Genomic DNA, 16,775 nt, shown 5'->3' on the forward strand with positions numbered 1-16,775 from the left:
AGAGTGTAGATAAAAAGATATCTGGACCAGGCAGTGGTGGCACAGGACTTTAATCTCAGAGGCAGGCAGATCTCCATGATACCAGCCTGGTCTGGAGAGTGAGTTCTGGGACAGCCAGAGTTACACAGAAAAACCCTGTCTCAAAAGACAAAAAGTGTGTGTGTGGGGGGGTGTATTTGGCAATCATTCGAAGAACAGTCTTGTGTTGCCTCATACGACATCCTGGAAACAATTTTCGACTGACTAATTGCTAAATTTCAAAGTCAGTTCTCTTTCACGCAAGTCTCCTAAACAATACGGCATTATTTCTTTGACTGGAACAGACACAACATTAGAAGCAAACATCCACATAGTATCAGGAGATTGTACTATAGGATCTTTAGAAAGTTCTAGGAACATGCCTTCATCATGTAAGGGTGAAACGTTCAAGGTCACTGTCTTCCCGGGGTGTCATCAACAGTGTAAGCAAAACACTGCAACTGTGGTCACTTAGTGAATGGTAAGGACTTGAAGCACAGCTGTGTGAAAAGTCCTGCACTGTCTAGATGCATTTAGATGGGTAAGGGGGTGTTTGGGGGAGGGGGGCACCTGCACAGCTCATTCCTATCCCCAGGCATAGGTCTGCAACTTAGTTCCCCTTAGTTAATAAAACCAGACTCCGGCAATGCTGTATTGCTTAAACCTCTAACCCATGCTTTAAGACTGGACATAAAGAATTGGTAAAAACTAGTCAGAGCACAAGACTCAAATGTGATAGGCATAATCAAACTCAGAAAAACATTACCATGTACCTCAGAATGTCAACAGTAAATAGGTACACAGCAGGCATTAGCAAAATAATAGGGAAACTACTGTGAGAGGCCAGCTTAGAGACAAGCATATGAAATCAGTTAGATAAACAAAATGACCATTTTTGAAGATCAATGTCTGATATGATTTCAAATGAATTATAACTTCTCAGTGTAAAGTTTACACAGATTTCAAATTGAGGAAAATAAGAAACAAATTTTAGTCACAAAATAACTTATATACCAAATGGAAGATAATAAACAAAAGTAATGTAAGTAGGTGAAAGATGAGCTTCTAAGCAAACTCAAAATCCCAGGAAATGCTGCAGCAGCCACAGCACCCTGCCAGGGAGGAGTGCTAACAGTGTGGAGTACACAGAGAGGAGTGCTAACACTGTGGAGTACACGGAGAGGAGTGCTAACACTGTGGAGTACACCGGGGAGGAATGCTAACACTGTGGAGTACACGGGGAGGAATGCTAACACTGTGGAGTACACCGGGGAGGAATGCTAACACTGTGGAGTACACCGGGGAGGAATGCTAACACTGTGGAGTACACCGGGGAGGAATGCTAACACTGTGGAGTACACCGGGGAGGAGTGCTAACACTGTGGAGTACACAGAGAGGAATGCTAACACTGTGGAGTACACGGGGAGGAATGCTAACACTGTGGAGTACACCAGGGAGGAGTGCTAACACTGTGGAGTACACCGGGGAGGAATGCTAACACTGTGGAGTACACCGGGGAGGAATGCTAACACTGTGGAGTACACCGGGGAGGAATGCTAACACTGTGGAGTACACAGAGAGGAGTGCTAACACTGTGGAGTACACCGGGGAGGAGTGCTAACACTGTGGAGTACACCGGGGAGGAGTGCTAACACTGTGGAGTACACAGAGAGGAGTGCTAACACTGTGGAGTACACCGGGGAGGAATGCTAACACTGTGGATGTACTCTGAGTCTCAGTTTGATTCCGCAGTGCACGTCTCTGTGGCTTTGTTTGTTGGCACCGCGGTTTCACTATTTAGCCCAGGCTGGCATCAAATGTGTGATCTTCTGCCTTCCAAGGTTTACACTCACCTACCTGCGTACCTGGCTCTGATATGGTAGAATTTTAAACTAACTCATATATGAAAAAGCCTGACACAACCCAAAACTTCAGATTATAGCATTAAAATGTAAATACAAGGAATTTTAAAAAATATTATTTCCATATATGATAAAAATTAGATTATAGTAATATCCAATATATAAATTTACATTTGTTCTTTGAAATGTATATAAACATCGTTAAAAAACTATACCTTACTTAAAATTGCTAATAGTATATCTATCTTCTTGTGACTTCCTCTTATTTATGAGGAAGACTTTTTTCCTAAAGTGTCCATTTGGTTACCCTTCTGAATTATAATTTATATATTTAAGTTATTGTACCAAAGTGTAATTTAAAAGTGGGCTCTCTAAAACCAACCATAATCTCAGCCCATTTGCAAAGAAGCGTATACACATATGCAGATCTCACCACAACGCTTCTGCTTTATAGCTACCTATTCTCCAGCAGCCCATACGATAAAGGGCTGCTATGTCCCTCCAGACCACTGCTGCTAAATAAGGGAACGCCTTGTATTCAAGAAGTATGCTGCTGCTTCTTTATGTTGGATGTTCTTAAATACTTTTCATTTATTGGTTGTATGTATGTATGTATGTATGTATGTATGTACACATTCATTCACATGTATATGCACATACGGGTCAGAGGGCAACCAGAGGGAATAGGTTATCTCCGTGGACCACATGGGTCCCATGACTGGACTCAGGTCACAAGGCTTGGCAGCAAGTCTTCCCACCGAGCGGTCTTGCTGGCCCTAAGTTGGCTTTATATTTTGGAAGTACCATTGCATACAAGCTATTTTTTAATACTCATTTGATCATCTTTTCAATATTTGGTTTTAATATAGTATTTATAATATAGTTTAGAAATGTTCAAAAGCAGTACTATAATAAACTATCACAAGACAATAAAAGTACTAAAAATATCAGTAACCCCTTAATTACTGTTAACTATTTAGATTTTATTTCCAGATCATTGATTCCAGGAGGTAGCTGTTATTGAATAACCATGTGAAAACAGAAGCGGTCAGCTATGGTGCTGCTCAAGGGGCAGGGAGAGCTCGCTAAGTTTGAAGCCAGCCTGGTCTACATAGGAGAGTTCCAGGGTCTAGATAGTGAGAAGAATTTTAGGTCCTGTTAATATACTAAGGAAATATTATTAAGACTTGGTCAAGACTCTGTCCACCTAAAACTTTTCCACCATCCCCTCTTGAAGACAATGAAATTGTCAGGAAACAATACTTGAAATCCACAAGTAACCACTTCTATATTCTTTGTATAGTTTCAGAAGATACTTGGGTTCTTTTTAAAGAAGCAGTAGATACTTTGTCAGCCATTAAACTGGGCAGGAAAAATACTGAGTTAGGCATTCTGTACTAATGCCTGCCCAGACATTGTAGACAGCTCTAGACAAGCTTGTCTCCCCCAGTCTTCAGGGAGCCCGAGAAAGCAACGTTTTAAGTTTACAGGTTTGAAAACCCAAGGCTGAGAGGTCAGAGATTTGTCCAAGGCCAGATTTAAGTCCAAGTCAATTTCTAGGTGGAACTATGCTTGAGCAATTTAAATGCTGTCCCAGTAAAACACACTTCCTTTGTGAACACCAATCACTGCATAATACAGTTAAGTCAGGACTTTGAGGAAAAATTGTTAGCTTTGGAAACAGTTTTCAAATGGGAAGAGGTACAGAAAATTAAGACTGAGCCTCGACTTCCTAACAAAGTAAAGAAGCACAAAATCCTACGTCTAGCTTCAGACTGTGAGGTGCTTTCCCCAGTGCTGGGCATCTAACCCAGGGCCTCAAATATGCTACACAAGAATTCTACCACGGAGGAAACTGCCAAGCCAAGTTAAATACTTGATTTAAAAATTCAATAATGGGACTGGGGACATAGTTTAGTCAGTTAGCCACAGAGCACGAGGACCAAGATCAACCCCATGCAGAAAGAATAAAACCAAGCACACGCCTGGGAACAGACCCAGAAATCTGGAGCTTGCTGGCTGGCCAGTCTCCTGAGCCAGTGAGCTCCAGGTTCAGGGGAAACGCTGTGTCAAAAATAAGCATTGGAATGACTAAGGAGGACACATGACTTCAAACTCTGGCCTTCCACAAATATATTTCCACATGTGTACCATGAGCACATACAAACACACGGAGACACATGAAAATGTATACATACACTGAACACACACACACAATGATGCAAAGAGTTAGAACTATACACTCACAATACATTTTCTCCATCTAACCCCTTGGTAAATGAATGGGACTCTTGCCATGATTCCCCTGCTCTGTGGCAAGTGAGTGTCTCCGTGAGTGCGGCACACCCCAGCACACACATGAGCTCTCTTGGGCTGCACGGGATACAGCTGAGCCGGTTCTCGCCCCAGAGTCTAGCACATTCCACACTGCTGCTCAGTTTAATAAACAAACACTGCCTGGCCATTCTCAGGCTTTCTCCTTTCCTTCAACACCATAAAGGTTGTTTACCTGGAAAAGATGTTAGCTGGGGATGTGCGGCTAAGGCTGTGGGTGTACCAAGTGTCCCCAAACCACCAAATTCTGAATGCCCTGAGCTGGCTGAATGTAGACCAAAGACTGGGTGGCTGACCATTGGGAAGGCACTCGGCACTGTGGACAGGTTAAACGGCTGATCCCCAGCTGCTCTGAATAAATGTCCTGGGAGGGAAAAAAACACACTTAAAGTCGTTTAGATAAAACAGATGAGCGTCACCTGATTCCAGCATTCACGACACTTTCAAAAATATCTATTCGAATTTTATATTTTCTTCTTTAACGCTTCAAAACCTACAGAATGTTTCTAGAAACACAAAACCATTTTAAGGTTACTCAAAATGACTAGAAGACCCTCAGTACTTTGAATTTCAGATGTTAGAACAGATGCTAAGAAAATAATTTTTGTATCTGAACCGAGGAAGTGAACAGTTTTTGTCTATACATGTGCATCGATGTAACATTACATTTTTTTGTTCTTGAGCAAAATAAAAGCAAATCTAACACCGAAAACCTTTGAAACGAACCCAACTTGGTTACCGAGTAATCGGTCAATGATCAGACTTGTGCAGATATGTCACTTTCACGTGCAAAGCCAAAGTTCTGTTCTCCGTCTGACATTTAGTTGAGAAGAAAATCCTGATTCCCAAGGCAGCTTGTACCAGTGTAGTCCAATAGTGCCAAAGACAGCACAATTAACAATACCCTTACTAAGGCGTTTCTAAACGAACTCACAAGTCCATTGGTAGGTAGTCAGCTGCAGAACAAGGAAAAAATCTTTCCTTTACTCACAGGAAGTAATCAGGACACTTTGCCCTCTTACTATGAAAATAGAATATTAAACCTAGTATTCTAGGTTCTCTAAAGAATTTACTTTGAATGGTAGAGCACGCCTTTAATCCCAGTACTCAGAAGGCAGAGGCAGACTGATCTCTGTGACTGGAGGACAACATGGTCTGTGTAGTGAGTTCTAGACCAACCAGGACTACTTAATGAGACCTGACCTGAAATAAATTAAATTAAATAATTTATTTTGCATATGAAGATGGTAATACACATCTGTAACTCTGCACTCAGAAGGTCAAGACAGAAGAATTCAAAGTTCTATGCCAGCCTGGCCTGCATAAATAGTTCAAATCTAGCCTGTGCTAATTAATGAAACTCTGACTCTTGTAGCTGCAGCAGAAGGGCATGCCCTAGATTAGGGTCCGGGGGCTCCCTAGAAGAGAAGCCCATCTCCACTGTGACGATTACTGTGCTTTAGTATCAATCAGAGCAACACTCCTGTATGAGCTCTGCTCTACCTGTGACCACAGATGATAACTTCATTAATTGATTAATCCCCGAAGTAAATGAAGTGAGTTATAAATGGGAATACTTATCACTTAGCTGTCTACCAAATGTTAACTTTGATTCCCTGGTTCTTAAGAGAACAAGGGAAAGACCTAAAAACTCCCACAGACTGACTGTTATGTTTATTAAATGAAATAATGCCAACATTTTTATTAAAATAAGACTATTTAAAGAGAAGTAGTTTATCTTCTACAGGAAGAAGTTTGGACTCAGGGAACTGCTCCAGACGCTGAAGCGATAGCCCCTCTCACTGGAAAGTCTCTGGACGGTATTCACAAGGAGGGGCACAAGTCTGTAAGGAGAGAGGACAAGGAAGGAACACAGTGGACTGGGGGAGAGGAGGCACTTGGGGACTTGTTTTGTTTTTTTCACTTGGTTAGTTTATTTGTTTTGTTTTGTTGGCCCAGGGTTTCCCTCTGTAGCCCTAGTTAGCCTGTAGGCCAGGCTGGCCTCTAACTTACAGGGATCTGCTTGCCTCTGGCTCCTGAGTGCTGGCTGGGATTAAAGGAATGAGCTCCACACCTGACTAGAGACACCATCTTGTGTGTACATTCTAATCAGTCAATCTGGTCTTATCCAGAATAGAAAATTAGTGAACTTTTTAAAATCTGAATTTACTTTTAAATTATCAAGGATTCTAGACATTGGCTTTGAAGTTGAGTTCAAATAAAACAGGAACAAATACAGCTGAGTAAACAATCACCATCTCTGGTTCTAATCAACTAAATCAATTTCTTGACTCAGTGTGCCAGTCAAAGGTTTTCTCTAGAAATACATATACACATGTATATATGTGCACACAATTACACACACACACACACACACACACACACACACACACACACACACTTCCTCCTCTACCTGTGTTTCTGACAAATGAGCTAAACTCAAAATTCCAGTTGTACAGACTATATAGTCATGTACTACTCACATATAAGTAAATACATGACACGTGTGCACATGTGTGTCTGAGACAGCATGTGGGACACTATAGGACAAACTTGGTGTCATTCTCAAGCACTGTCCACCTTTTCCTTTCAGACAGACTCTGTCTCTCATTGGTGTGCAGCATATAGACTAGGTAGGCTGGCGGGACCAGGCCCGGGAACCCACGGGGCTCTACTTCCTTGGGGCCAACAACCACACTATGCTTCTCATTTTTCCTTTTCTACATGAGTCCTGGAGCTCAAACTCCAGTCCCTAGGATTACAAGCACACTGTTCTTGTTGACAGAGATGTCTCCCAAGGCCCATCTCATTTCTACTTAAAAAAGCAAGTAGTATTCAATTGTACCTGCCAGCTACATGTATGTAGCCATGGCTTGATTAAAAAAAAAAAAAAACTGTTTACTATATTTAAATATACTGTTACTTTATTACTATATTAAAATATACTATATTAAAATATACCCAAGAAATATCCCCTGAATCTCCCCAAATATACTTATAAATATTTATATTATTTAACATCTATTTATATTATACCATGACTAGGATATAAAGTTAAGAAGGAAAAATTCATTTGGTAACTTTTACTCTGTCCAAAACACTCAATGAAGATCTCATTACACAACAGAAAAACAGTTGTCTTAAAAAGGCTAAACTAATCAGCCATTTTTTAAATTATTAAAAATATAACATCTTCACTGAGATTTAGTCACAGAAGCAAATTCAATATCTGTATTGTATCTTTTTATCTTTTTACACACACACACACACACACACACACACACACACAAAACTACTGCTAGGATTACACTGATGCTGCCAGGGCCAAGAGGAAGCCGGAGTTGTAAACCATCCTAAAATATGAAGCTATTGCTCAAAGGGAAATTACCACTCTTATGTTGTGTGTGTGTGTGTGTGTGTTGTACACATGTTCATATATGTGATAAAGCGTACACATGCACAAGTGTATTCTCAACACTAACTTTTTTTCTCCATCACTTTCAAACATGTTTTGAGAAAGGTTCTCTCACTGAACCTAAAACTCTGGGGTTTGCCTGGTGGCAGATGATCTCCAGATGTGCTTGCCTTGGCTGCCTGGCACACATTACAGATGTGCGCACCATGCCTGTTTTTGTGAAATGTATGCTAGACATCACAACACACTAAGCTATGGTGCCACCTCTCAAGCCCCACAGGGGAACTTTAAGTGATCACAGACAGGGATAGCATGACGGCTCCTCTTATCATGGATGGTACAATCAAAAATGTAAACGACATTCCAAATAAAGCTCATTCTGTATGACCAAAAGAGCAGGTCATGAAACAAAACACGTCAATAGGATCTGTTAACTCCCTAAATATAAAACAAGATTATTTGAATATTAAAACGGTCTATTTTTAAAACAGTACATTTATTTCTACATTGACATCCCTAATGTCAATATATACTCCCAAATAAAACTATCCTGACTGAAAACAAGTTTTCTTAAAGAAAATGTCTGCACACTTAGGCGTTTAAGGCAGCATTACTCCCTTTAACTGAAGATGTTCAGTTAGCATGCTATGCGTGCAAATTTTATTTTACTTTTACTGATGATAAGTAACCATGGATAACTTAGATAAAGAAAATTTGTGTACAGCAACAATGTTAACATTCTCAAATTATAAGCTGGAGAGTTTTTAGCACAACTTTTCAAGTCTATCAGGTGACACACTTACTAAATTTATTAAAAGCAGAAAGCAAATGCCAACGTCAGTCATGAGGAATGGTATTATAAACACCTTTGCTACCAAGTACTTTGTTACTATCAGTGACCAATAAAGACCGTCCACCTCACTGGAAGCAAATAGATACACACACTGAAGTAATGTGAAAACGCCTGTGAGCAAAGTCCCCTAGCACCTTGAAGAGTCCAAAAGTCACAGTAAACATAGTTGATATAAGAAACCGGCATGAGTTTTAGTCATCCAAAGCTGTCCCCACGGGCTGTTTCCTGTATACCAGAACTGCTCTTGATCTTTCAATGGGACGCAAAGTCGCTGCTCTGTGCCTACAATCTTTTAATGTCAATATGATTTACATCACTGCAGAGTCGGTCTCTGGTTTGGAATTTGTAAAGCATGGCTAATCCTAAAAACTGGTATTCATTCAAATACATCCCATGCGTCTTTAAATCAGTAATAATGGAGCATATCAATCAAAACAAACATAACCAAAATTGCTATAAAGTGAATAATTCAATTATCAGTTAATACACTGGATTTTCACTCATACCAATGTTTAAGTATTTGAATCTCAAAATAAGGAAGATATAAATTTGAACGTTAATTAACAAACAACAAAAAGAATTCTTTAATTCAGGAGGATGGAACATTTCTCCACAAATAATCTTCATATCATTCCTGTATTCTCTTATTTGGAGCCATTGAAGCTTTGTATCTTAATATTTAGAAGGTGGTATGGAATATAAACAGATTTTAGTCATTCATTTATTTGTTTTCTTGAGACAAGAGTCCATAATGTAGCACAAGTTAGCTTTGGACTCCATATGTGGCTCGGACAAGCAAATGGTCTACAGCCTTTCTGCGTCAGTGTCTCAGTGTGGGATGGCACTGAACCAACCTAGCGGGTTTCTATTTTCCAAGTACTTACCCTGAGATTATTTTATAATCACAAAAATTGAAAAAGTAGCAGCAAATTCCTATAGATTTTACTTTTTTTGTAGCCCCTCTCCTATGCTAATATCTTACATAGGACTATAGATCAATCTTCAAAGTCAAGAAATTAACCTTAATTAGGCAAAAAAATATTAGCTTTAATCATATTTCCCACTAACTCCATCCTTTGTGCCAAGATTCCAGAATCCCTTATTACATTGGATTTTGTGCTTTTAACTTTCTGCAGTCAGCTACAATTTTTGTCTTGTGCTTCAACGACGGATATAAACCAGAGATTGGAGTTTGTCTAATGCTTTGTGTGATCAGAAGTTCTACTTCCCTGAGGACGATACGCAATGGCCGCTCTCAGAACAGGATACCCCAGGCCTATACTTCTTTGCAGCACTGCTGATGTTAATTTGGTCACTAGACTAAACTGCTGCCTGCCAGGATTCTCTACTGTCAGTTAACTATTTCTCTCCAAGCAGTGTTTGTTATGAGAAAAACAAGTCAGGGAAAAGCATGGGTTGCTTTGGAAGAAAAAGCTATTGATTTGTGCCTCTTCAATCTAAGAGGTTAGAATAATTTTTTCTTTGTAACAAACATTTTTATTAAATCTAGTCAAAGAAGTTAAAATGCTAAGAAAAACCCACATATTTGATATACATTTAAAGCATTCAAACACTGCTTTATTATAAGGAAAAAATAACAGAATAATATTAAAGTGGTTTTTTTGCATTAAGCAAGAAAATATGCTTCCCCACAATGAATAGAAGCTATTATAACCAGCTTTCAAAAACACACAGAGTACACTAATGTGCTAGGCCATTCTGACAGCTTCTCACAGTGGGGTGGTTTACAACAGAAACTACTGCTAGAGGCCTAAGGTCGGATGAGGGCAGAGCCAGGGGCCCTTGGCTACCTTTGGAGCACTAGGAAAGGATCTGTTCCATGCGTCTCTGTTAGCCTCAGGTACTCTCCACTGTCCTCACTGTGGACATGCCTTGGATGACCACGCAGACACAGCAGAGAAGGGCCTTCTCACTGACTTCATTTAACTGGAAGAATACTGTAAGAGCCCATCTCCAAGTGAGATAACACGCTGAAGCACTGTGATCTGGGCTCCAACACATCTTTGTCTTTTGTAATAAGAAGATACACTCGAACCCCTAATCCTGGGTTAGTTATCAGTATCACTTCACTGACTTGGACACAGTAGTTTTCTTCAGTAACTTACTACTAAAGTCTCCAACTAAAACTACAAAGCCCTACTAGTAAAAGGTAAACCAATATTCCAAAGATGTGTGGGCCCTTGAAATAGTCCTCACTTAAGAAAAAGGAGATAGAGACTAAGAAGACAGTTTAGGAGTAAGAGAACTTGCTGGGCAAACCTGGTGAACTAAACCCCATGAAACAGACAGTGTGCATCAGGAATCCCAGCACGCACGAGCCTGGCATGTCCTGTGATCCAGCACAAAGAGTGGAAAGTGAGAACTGACTCCAGCATTTGTCCTCTGACTTCCATAAGGATGTGTGTAAGCGCAGTAAAGAATGAATAAATAAAGTTTAAAATGAGAGAAGAGACAGCTGGACCATGGAAAGCCTCAAGCGAGACTTGCAGAAACCTATAAAATCAGCACAGCGACTGCAGAGAAAGGTGTTCCTATGCTAACCGTCAGTGTGGTGTGGGTAACCAAACCCTACAGAAGACTTCTCGTGTCCTTTACTGACCCGCTACTGCCTGTAGGCTTGAAACCTGGCTGTCCTTTAGTTATGTCCGAACTTGGTCTCAGGTTGGTTTTTAAACATTGCCTCTTCAGTACAGTCAAATAATTTTTCAAGAGCACTTTATTCATGTATTAAACGGTGCTAAACTAAACAAGTGACATTCAGTCTTGATGCTAATGGGCTGGACCTCAGAATCTGTAAGCCTGCCCCAATTAAATGTTGTCTTTTATAAAGGTTGCTTTGGTCATGCTGTCTGTTCACAGCAACGGAACCCTAACTGAGATATACCAGATGTGCACTTCTAGGACACTGTTTCTATTGCGGGATAGGCCATAGAACCCAGCACTCTGAAGTCCTGTCTGATAGGACATTAATGCACCGACCCAGACTGCTGAAATGTTCTCCAACAGGCAGCACCTCATGGTCTCACTTCGGTTATGCGTTCCTTGTACTGTCAAGTGAAATATATGCATAATCTATAGCGTCCGCCTTATGTCAGCTGCTTAGCTGGCCCCTGAGTCTTGCCTAATTACTCAGAAAGAATAAAGGATTACATGAAACAAGATACAGGAATTCTAAATAAAACAATAAGAGATACTCACTTTTATTATCTGAAAGTCACTGTTATAAATACTTCTAATAAGGATAAATAATGCTAAATATAAATAAATTTAATTTTAAAATTCAAATAATACTAGCAGGATGCCTTATTTACATGCTCTTTGGCCCTAAAGCAGCACTGACCTCTCTCCTGCTTCCCTGAAACAGGTAACTTCAATGAGGTCACTGATCAATTTGCATCAGACCTGGGGGTTATTTACTGAAATCTGATTCAGTTTTATGAAGCCATTCAGTTTATCAGTGCTGTTCATGAACTTAACAAGCAGGACTCCCTTGAGGGTGCTGCATCACCCTTGAATTTGCAGCAGATGATCTGACTCTGAATTATTGATTGATTGATTGACTGACCGACCGATTGACCGATTGATTGATTGATGGTTATCTCCTTAGTTCTTCAAAATATCTGAGAAGAGATGCTCTTTTTCTGCTACATCTGGGAGAGTTGCATCAAAATATCCCTTTAGATTTTCAATTATTTTAGAGCATATAGCTTGGAGAAAAAGAAGACCCAAACTGATGGAGACCTGAAACGCTGAAATGTGGTTTAGAGGAGTCATTGTCTTAAAAAGCTGGAGTGAAGTTGCAGAAACCAACAGCTTCCATATTAAAAAAACAAATTCCAAAGGACTGAGCTAACAGCTCATGATGACTGGAGCACCTCACTATTCTATGCTGCCCACAATGCACTGCCCCTCTGTCTGTAGCTCCTCACAGCTAAGGAGTTCACACGGATGGATGTTTCTGTGAGGTGTGACAGGCAGGCTGGACTTGTGTGGCACTCAACTGCTGCAGCCAGTGTCCTCAGCCCCTGGGCCCTCATGAGGAAAGAGTCCCTGTGCCCACCTGTGGCACTCCTGAAGGCGCCTTGAAGAGCACTTTCCACTGTGCAGGAGCGGGGATGCTTTGTACCTCCCTTTTGCCTTTGAAAAATGTCACATTCTCATCCACAGGGCACACTGAGCATTTGTTTCTGATTAGGAACAAATAAGACAGGAATGTCTTGAGTACCCAGAGCCTTTAAAAATGGGGCAAATCTTTTACAACTTATGCTGCAACTGACCAGAAAGCAAGGAATGAATCTGGTTTACAAGAAAGAAAACAAGGAACCCTCCCCCCCAAAACTGTATGTGGTCGGTAAAGTAATTTTTCTACAACGCCTTACACTTTTGATGCTTACTCTCCAGCTCAAATCTGCAGTCATTTGAAATTACAAGAACAGTACATGGCACAGCACAGAACATTTGTAGATCCCCACCCCCATTGAAGCATTTTATTTACATGTTGTGTTACATCTTTAGAAAATCTGAGGGTTTTCCTGATGTCTTGCTTTCCCCTGACCCATAATTCAAGCTGAGATGGTCAGTACAATGTAACCAGTCAGAAAACACTGTTCTGCTATTTCTTAGACCTTTTGTGCTGCATATCAAATCTGCATCCATCACTCCATGGTTAATCTGCCTGTGCAATCCATAACAACACTGACAGTTCTATGATCCTTCATGATCCCGTTTAGCCATGTAACAAGTTGCTCAGTTTTGCCTGTGAGCCTAGCCTTTAACAGCTGACTGAGTCAGCTCTTCAGTCCTAGCAACGGCACACGGAGGCCTGAGGATGAGTATGAAGCAGTCCTAATGTGAGCCTGGTATTTAGTGTCTTATAGGCATTCCTGACATTCAAGGGCATCCGCCAGGACATCATTCTACTGGTGTAAGAGATGGTGGGAAAAGCCAGAAAATTATTAATCATCTAATTTTCAAGTCCTAGTCCTGCAAAATTTCACTTTCCTTCTTCTTCTAGTGATGGTTTCTTTTATTCATTTGTGCCAGGTTTTAACCAAACACATTCTGTAGAAGAAAACAGATATGGCCCTTGTTCTTTAGACATAGGGAAAGGATGAATAAAACAACATCAAATGTAGACTTACACATTGTGAGGAGTGCTGTCTGCGGAGGAAATGGACAGGTTCAGGGGTAGGTCATGGGAGACAATTACCTAGCCACTATGGTCAGTGGAGTCATCTATAATTAAAGTCAGTACTAGTCAACATTCCTCAGAGATGTGGAACCTGCAGGAACCACTGGTGTATGAAGAATCAGCAAATAAAACTATGGTGTCCCACCAGGGAAAGCCACTGACACAGATGCTACAGCTGGAAAGTTGGTGGTAAGCTCTTTCTTAAGGCACTGAATGATGCTCGCCAACCCTAGAGAGGGCACTTTTCCTTCTCAATACATGGATTCAAATGCTAAGAATATTCTATGGACACATTCAGAAATGTTTAATTCAAGACATCCTGCAGCCCCAGCCAAGTGGACCTCCACACCATCTCTGGATAAATCAAACCAAGTATGAGAAAGAAACAGACATAGGAAGATTTTTTTCAGACAAAAAGGGGAACATACTTCAGAACTGATCTAGGAAAGAAAGCATTATACTCAAAGAAGTAAGCGGTCCGAAAGCTGAAATAAATAGATCAGAATGAGCAGAGCACCAGAGAAGCCTACAGAAAGAGGGAAGTGTGTGGCCTCCTGTACTACACAGGCTGAAATATACAAAACTTTTCATTCAACCCGGCTATGTGAAAGGTTAACTTGATGATTCTCAGATCTCAAAAGCTCTTGGGAAAGATGCTGCAGATGAAGGAGCCACCCTTAAACACTCATGTGTAGCTTCCTTCTGCTGTTGGGCTCCCTTCCCTCTGATGGGTCCGTCCACCCTTCTTTCTCCTTCCTTCCACTATCTTAGCGCCAACACAAGTCCCCACTGAGATCTCCTTAGCTTTGGCTTGCACTATGTGTTCACTCCTCGAGTGGCTACATTCTTTTTTTTTTTTTTCTTTTCATCTTTATTAACTTGAGTATTTCTTATTTACATTTCAGTTGTTATTCCCCTTCCCTGTTTCCGGGCCAACCCTTCCCCCTTCCCCTCCCCTTCTGTATGGGTATTCCCCTCCCCATCCTCCCCCCCAACAATCCCGTTCACTGGGGGTTCAGTCTTGGCAGGACCCAGGGCTTCCCCTTCCACTGGTGCTCTTACTAGGATATTCATTGCTACCTATGAGGTCAGAGTCCAGGGTCAGTCCATGTATAGTCTTTAGGTAGTGGCTTAGTCCCTGGAAGCTCTGGTTGGTTGACATTGTTGTTCATATGGGGTCTCGAGCCCCTTCAAGCTCTTCCAGTTCTTTCTCTGATTCCTTCAACGGGGGTCCCATTCTCATTTCAGTGGTTTAATGATTGCATTCGCCTCTGTATTTGCTGTATTCTGGCTGTGTCTCTCAGGAGAGATCTACATCCGGCTCCTGTCTGCAATTCTTTGCTTCATCCATCTTGTCTAATTGGGTGCCTGTATATGTATGGGCCACATGTGGGGCAGGCTCTGAATGGGTGTTCCTTCAGTCTCTGTTTTAATCTTTGCCTCTCTCTTCCCTGCCAAGGGTATTCTTGTTCCCCTTTTAAAGAAGGAGTGAAGCATTTGAATTTTGGTCATCCCTCTTGAGTTTCATGTGTTCTGTGAGTGGCTACATTCTTATCTGATAAATGTAGATGCTTGCACTGCCACCATCACATGGACAGAGAGTGTCTGGAGTGTGGGACGACCTCGGGTTAAAATAAAAATTGAAAAGTACTTTACTTTGGAGGCAAAAACTTTGGAAGTGGGTTGAAACAGCCACAATAATCCTATACAAGATGGTAATTGTTTTTAAGTTATAAAAAAGTAAAAAGAAAAAGACTGGCCAGGCCTGGTAGTTATTCTTCTAATCCTAGCACTTGGGAGATAGAGGTGGAAAGATTCTGAGTTCAAGGTTAACCTCTACTACATAGCAGGTCTCAAGGCCAGCCTGTACTATATAAAAACCAACTTGGGGCTGGGGAACAGTTCAGTCAGTAAAGTGCCTGCATGAAGACTGGAATTGACTCCTAGTGCCTATGTAAACGCTAGGTGCAGGGCTGTGTGCCCAGGAAGGAAGGGAGAGAATAGCTGACCCCAGAAAGCTTGCTGACCAGCCAGCACAGCCAACACAGCCAGCCCCATGTCCCAGTGAGAAACCACCCTGCCTCAAATGACAAAGTAGAAAGGAATGTCACCTAGGGAGACTTACACCTGTAAGCTACACACACACACACACACACACACACACACACACACACACACACACACACACACACACACACACAGCTCAAAACCAATCTAAAGATACTGAAAATCATCCAAAAAGAGATCAAAGCCAATGGAGAGTACATGAAAAGGAGCAAGCAGTGTGCACTGGGGGCTTCCCAGCCAATACTGCTGCATAAATCTCCCCGCTGCTCCACGACAGTGGAACTAGACAACAGCCAGCCTAGCTACGTGAGATAGAACTCACGCTAAACAAACACCTAAGAATCAGATGGGGTAAAAAGAAAAATACTATGGTTAATAATTACAAACAGAATAAACCCAAACAAATTCAGACTCTGAAGTACCCAAATGCCTGCACACTACACAAACAGGGGAGGAGCTGGCAAAGAACACGGAGAAATCAACTACTGAAAACCAGTCACACCCAGCAGGTCTGCGACTGGATGCTGCTCTGGTGAACTTGCTCTTAAAGGTGGTTCAGGAAGTAGAGGCTGACTCGCCATACCAGAGACGGAAGCAGGCAGAGCAGCTGACAAGAACGGGCAATCATAAAGCAAGGACAGCACAGACGGACACTTACTTCTGCTTGAACATTTGTGGATCCAAACATTTCCAAATGCACAGAGACCAACAGGAGCTTCTCTAAAAGTATCATCAGCAGTATGGCTTTGATCATTTCTGATCACCATAGTGGGTAACAATTTTAAAAGATCCATGTTAAATTGCTCACTTCTACAAAAACCTGACAGTTATAGAGGAACAATCAAAGAATAAAAAAACGACAATATTTAAAAATGTACAGCTTGGGCTGGAGAGATGGCTCGGTGGTTAAGAACACTGACTGCTCTTCCAGAGGTCCTGAGTTCAAATCCCAGCAACCACATGATGGCTCACAACCATCTGCAATGAGATCTGATGCCCTCTTCTGGTGTGTC

At 41.3% G+C, this 16,775-nt stretch overlaps 1 protein-coding gene across 18 annotated transcripts in view; it reads right to left on the minus strand.

Annotated features, from left to right (window-relative positions):
* Baz2b (bromodomain adjacent to zinc finger domain 2B) overlaps positions 1–16,775 on the minus strand; it is a 288,132-nt gene that overhangs the window by 78,585 nt on the left and 192,772 nt on the right. For 14 of the 18 annotated variants that reach the window (XR_004387992.1, XM_032903348.1, XM_032903347.1 and 11 more), the window contains one exon: positions 4,391–4,579. The exons of the other annotated variants lie outside the window; for them this stretch is intronic. Coding sequence is in view for 13 of the 14 variants with exons in the window: in XM_032903348.1 (XP_032759239.1) it covers positions 4,391–4,579 (189 nt within the window). In the remaining variant the exon portion in view is untranslated. The remainder of the gene's footprint in view (positions 1–4,390; positions 4,580–16,775) is intronic. 18 annotated transcript variants of the gene reach the window in all.

The sequence above is a fragment of the Rattus rattus genome, chromosome 5 (genome assembly GCF_011064425.1).
Source record: "Rattus rattus isolate New Zealand chromosome 5, Rrattus_CSIRO_v1, whole genome shotgun sequence".
In the NCBI taxonomy this organism is placed as follows: Eukaryota; Metazoa; Chordata; class Mammalia; order Rodentia; family Muridae; genus Rattus; species Rattus rattus.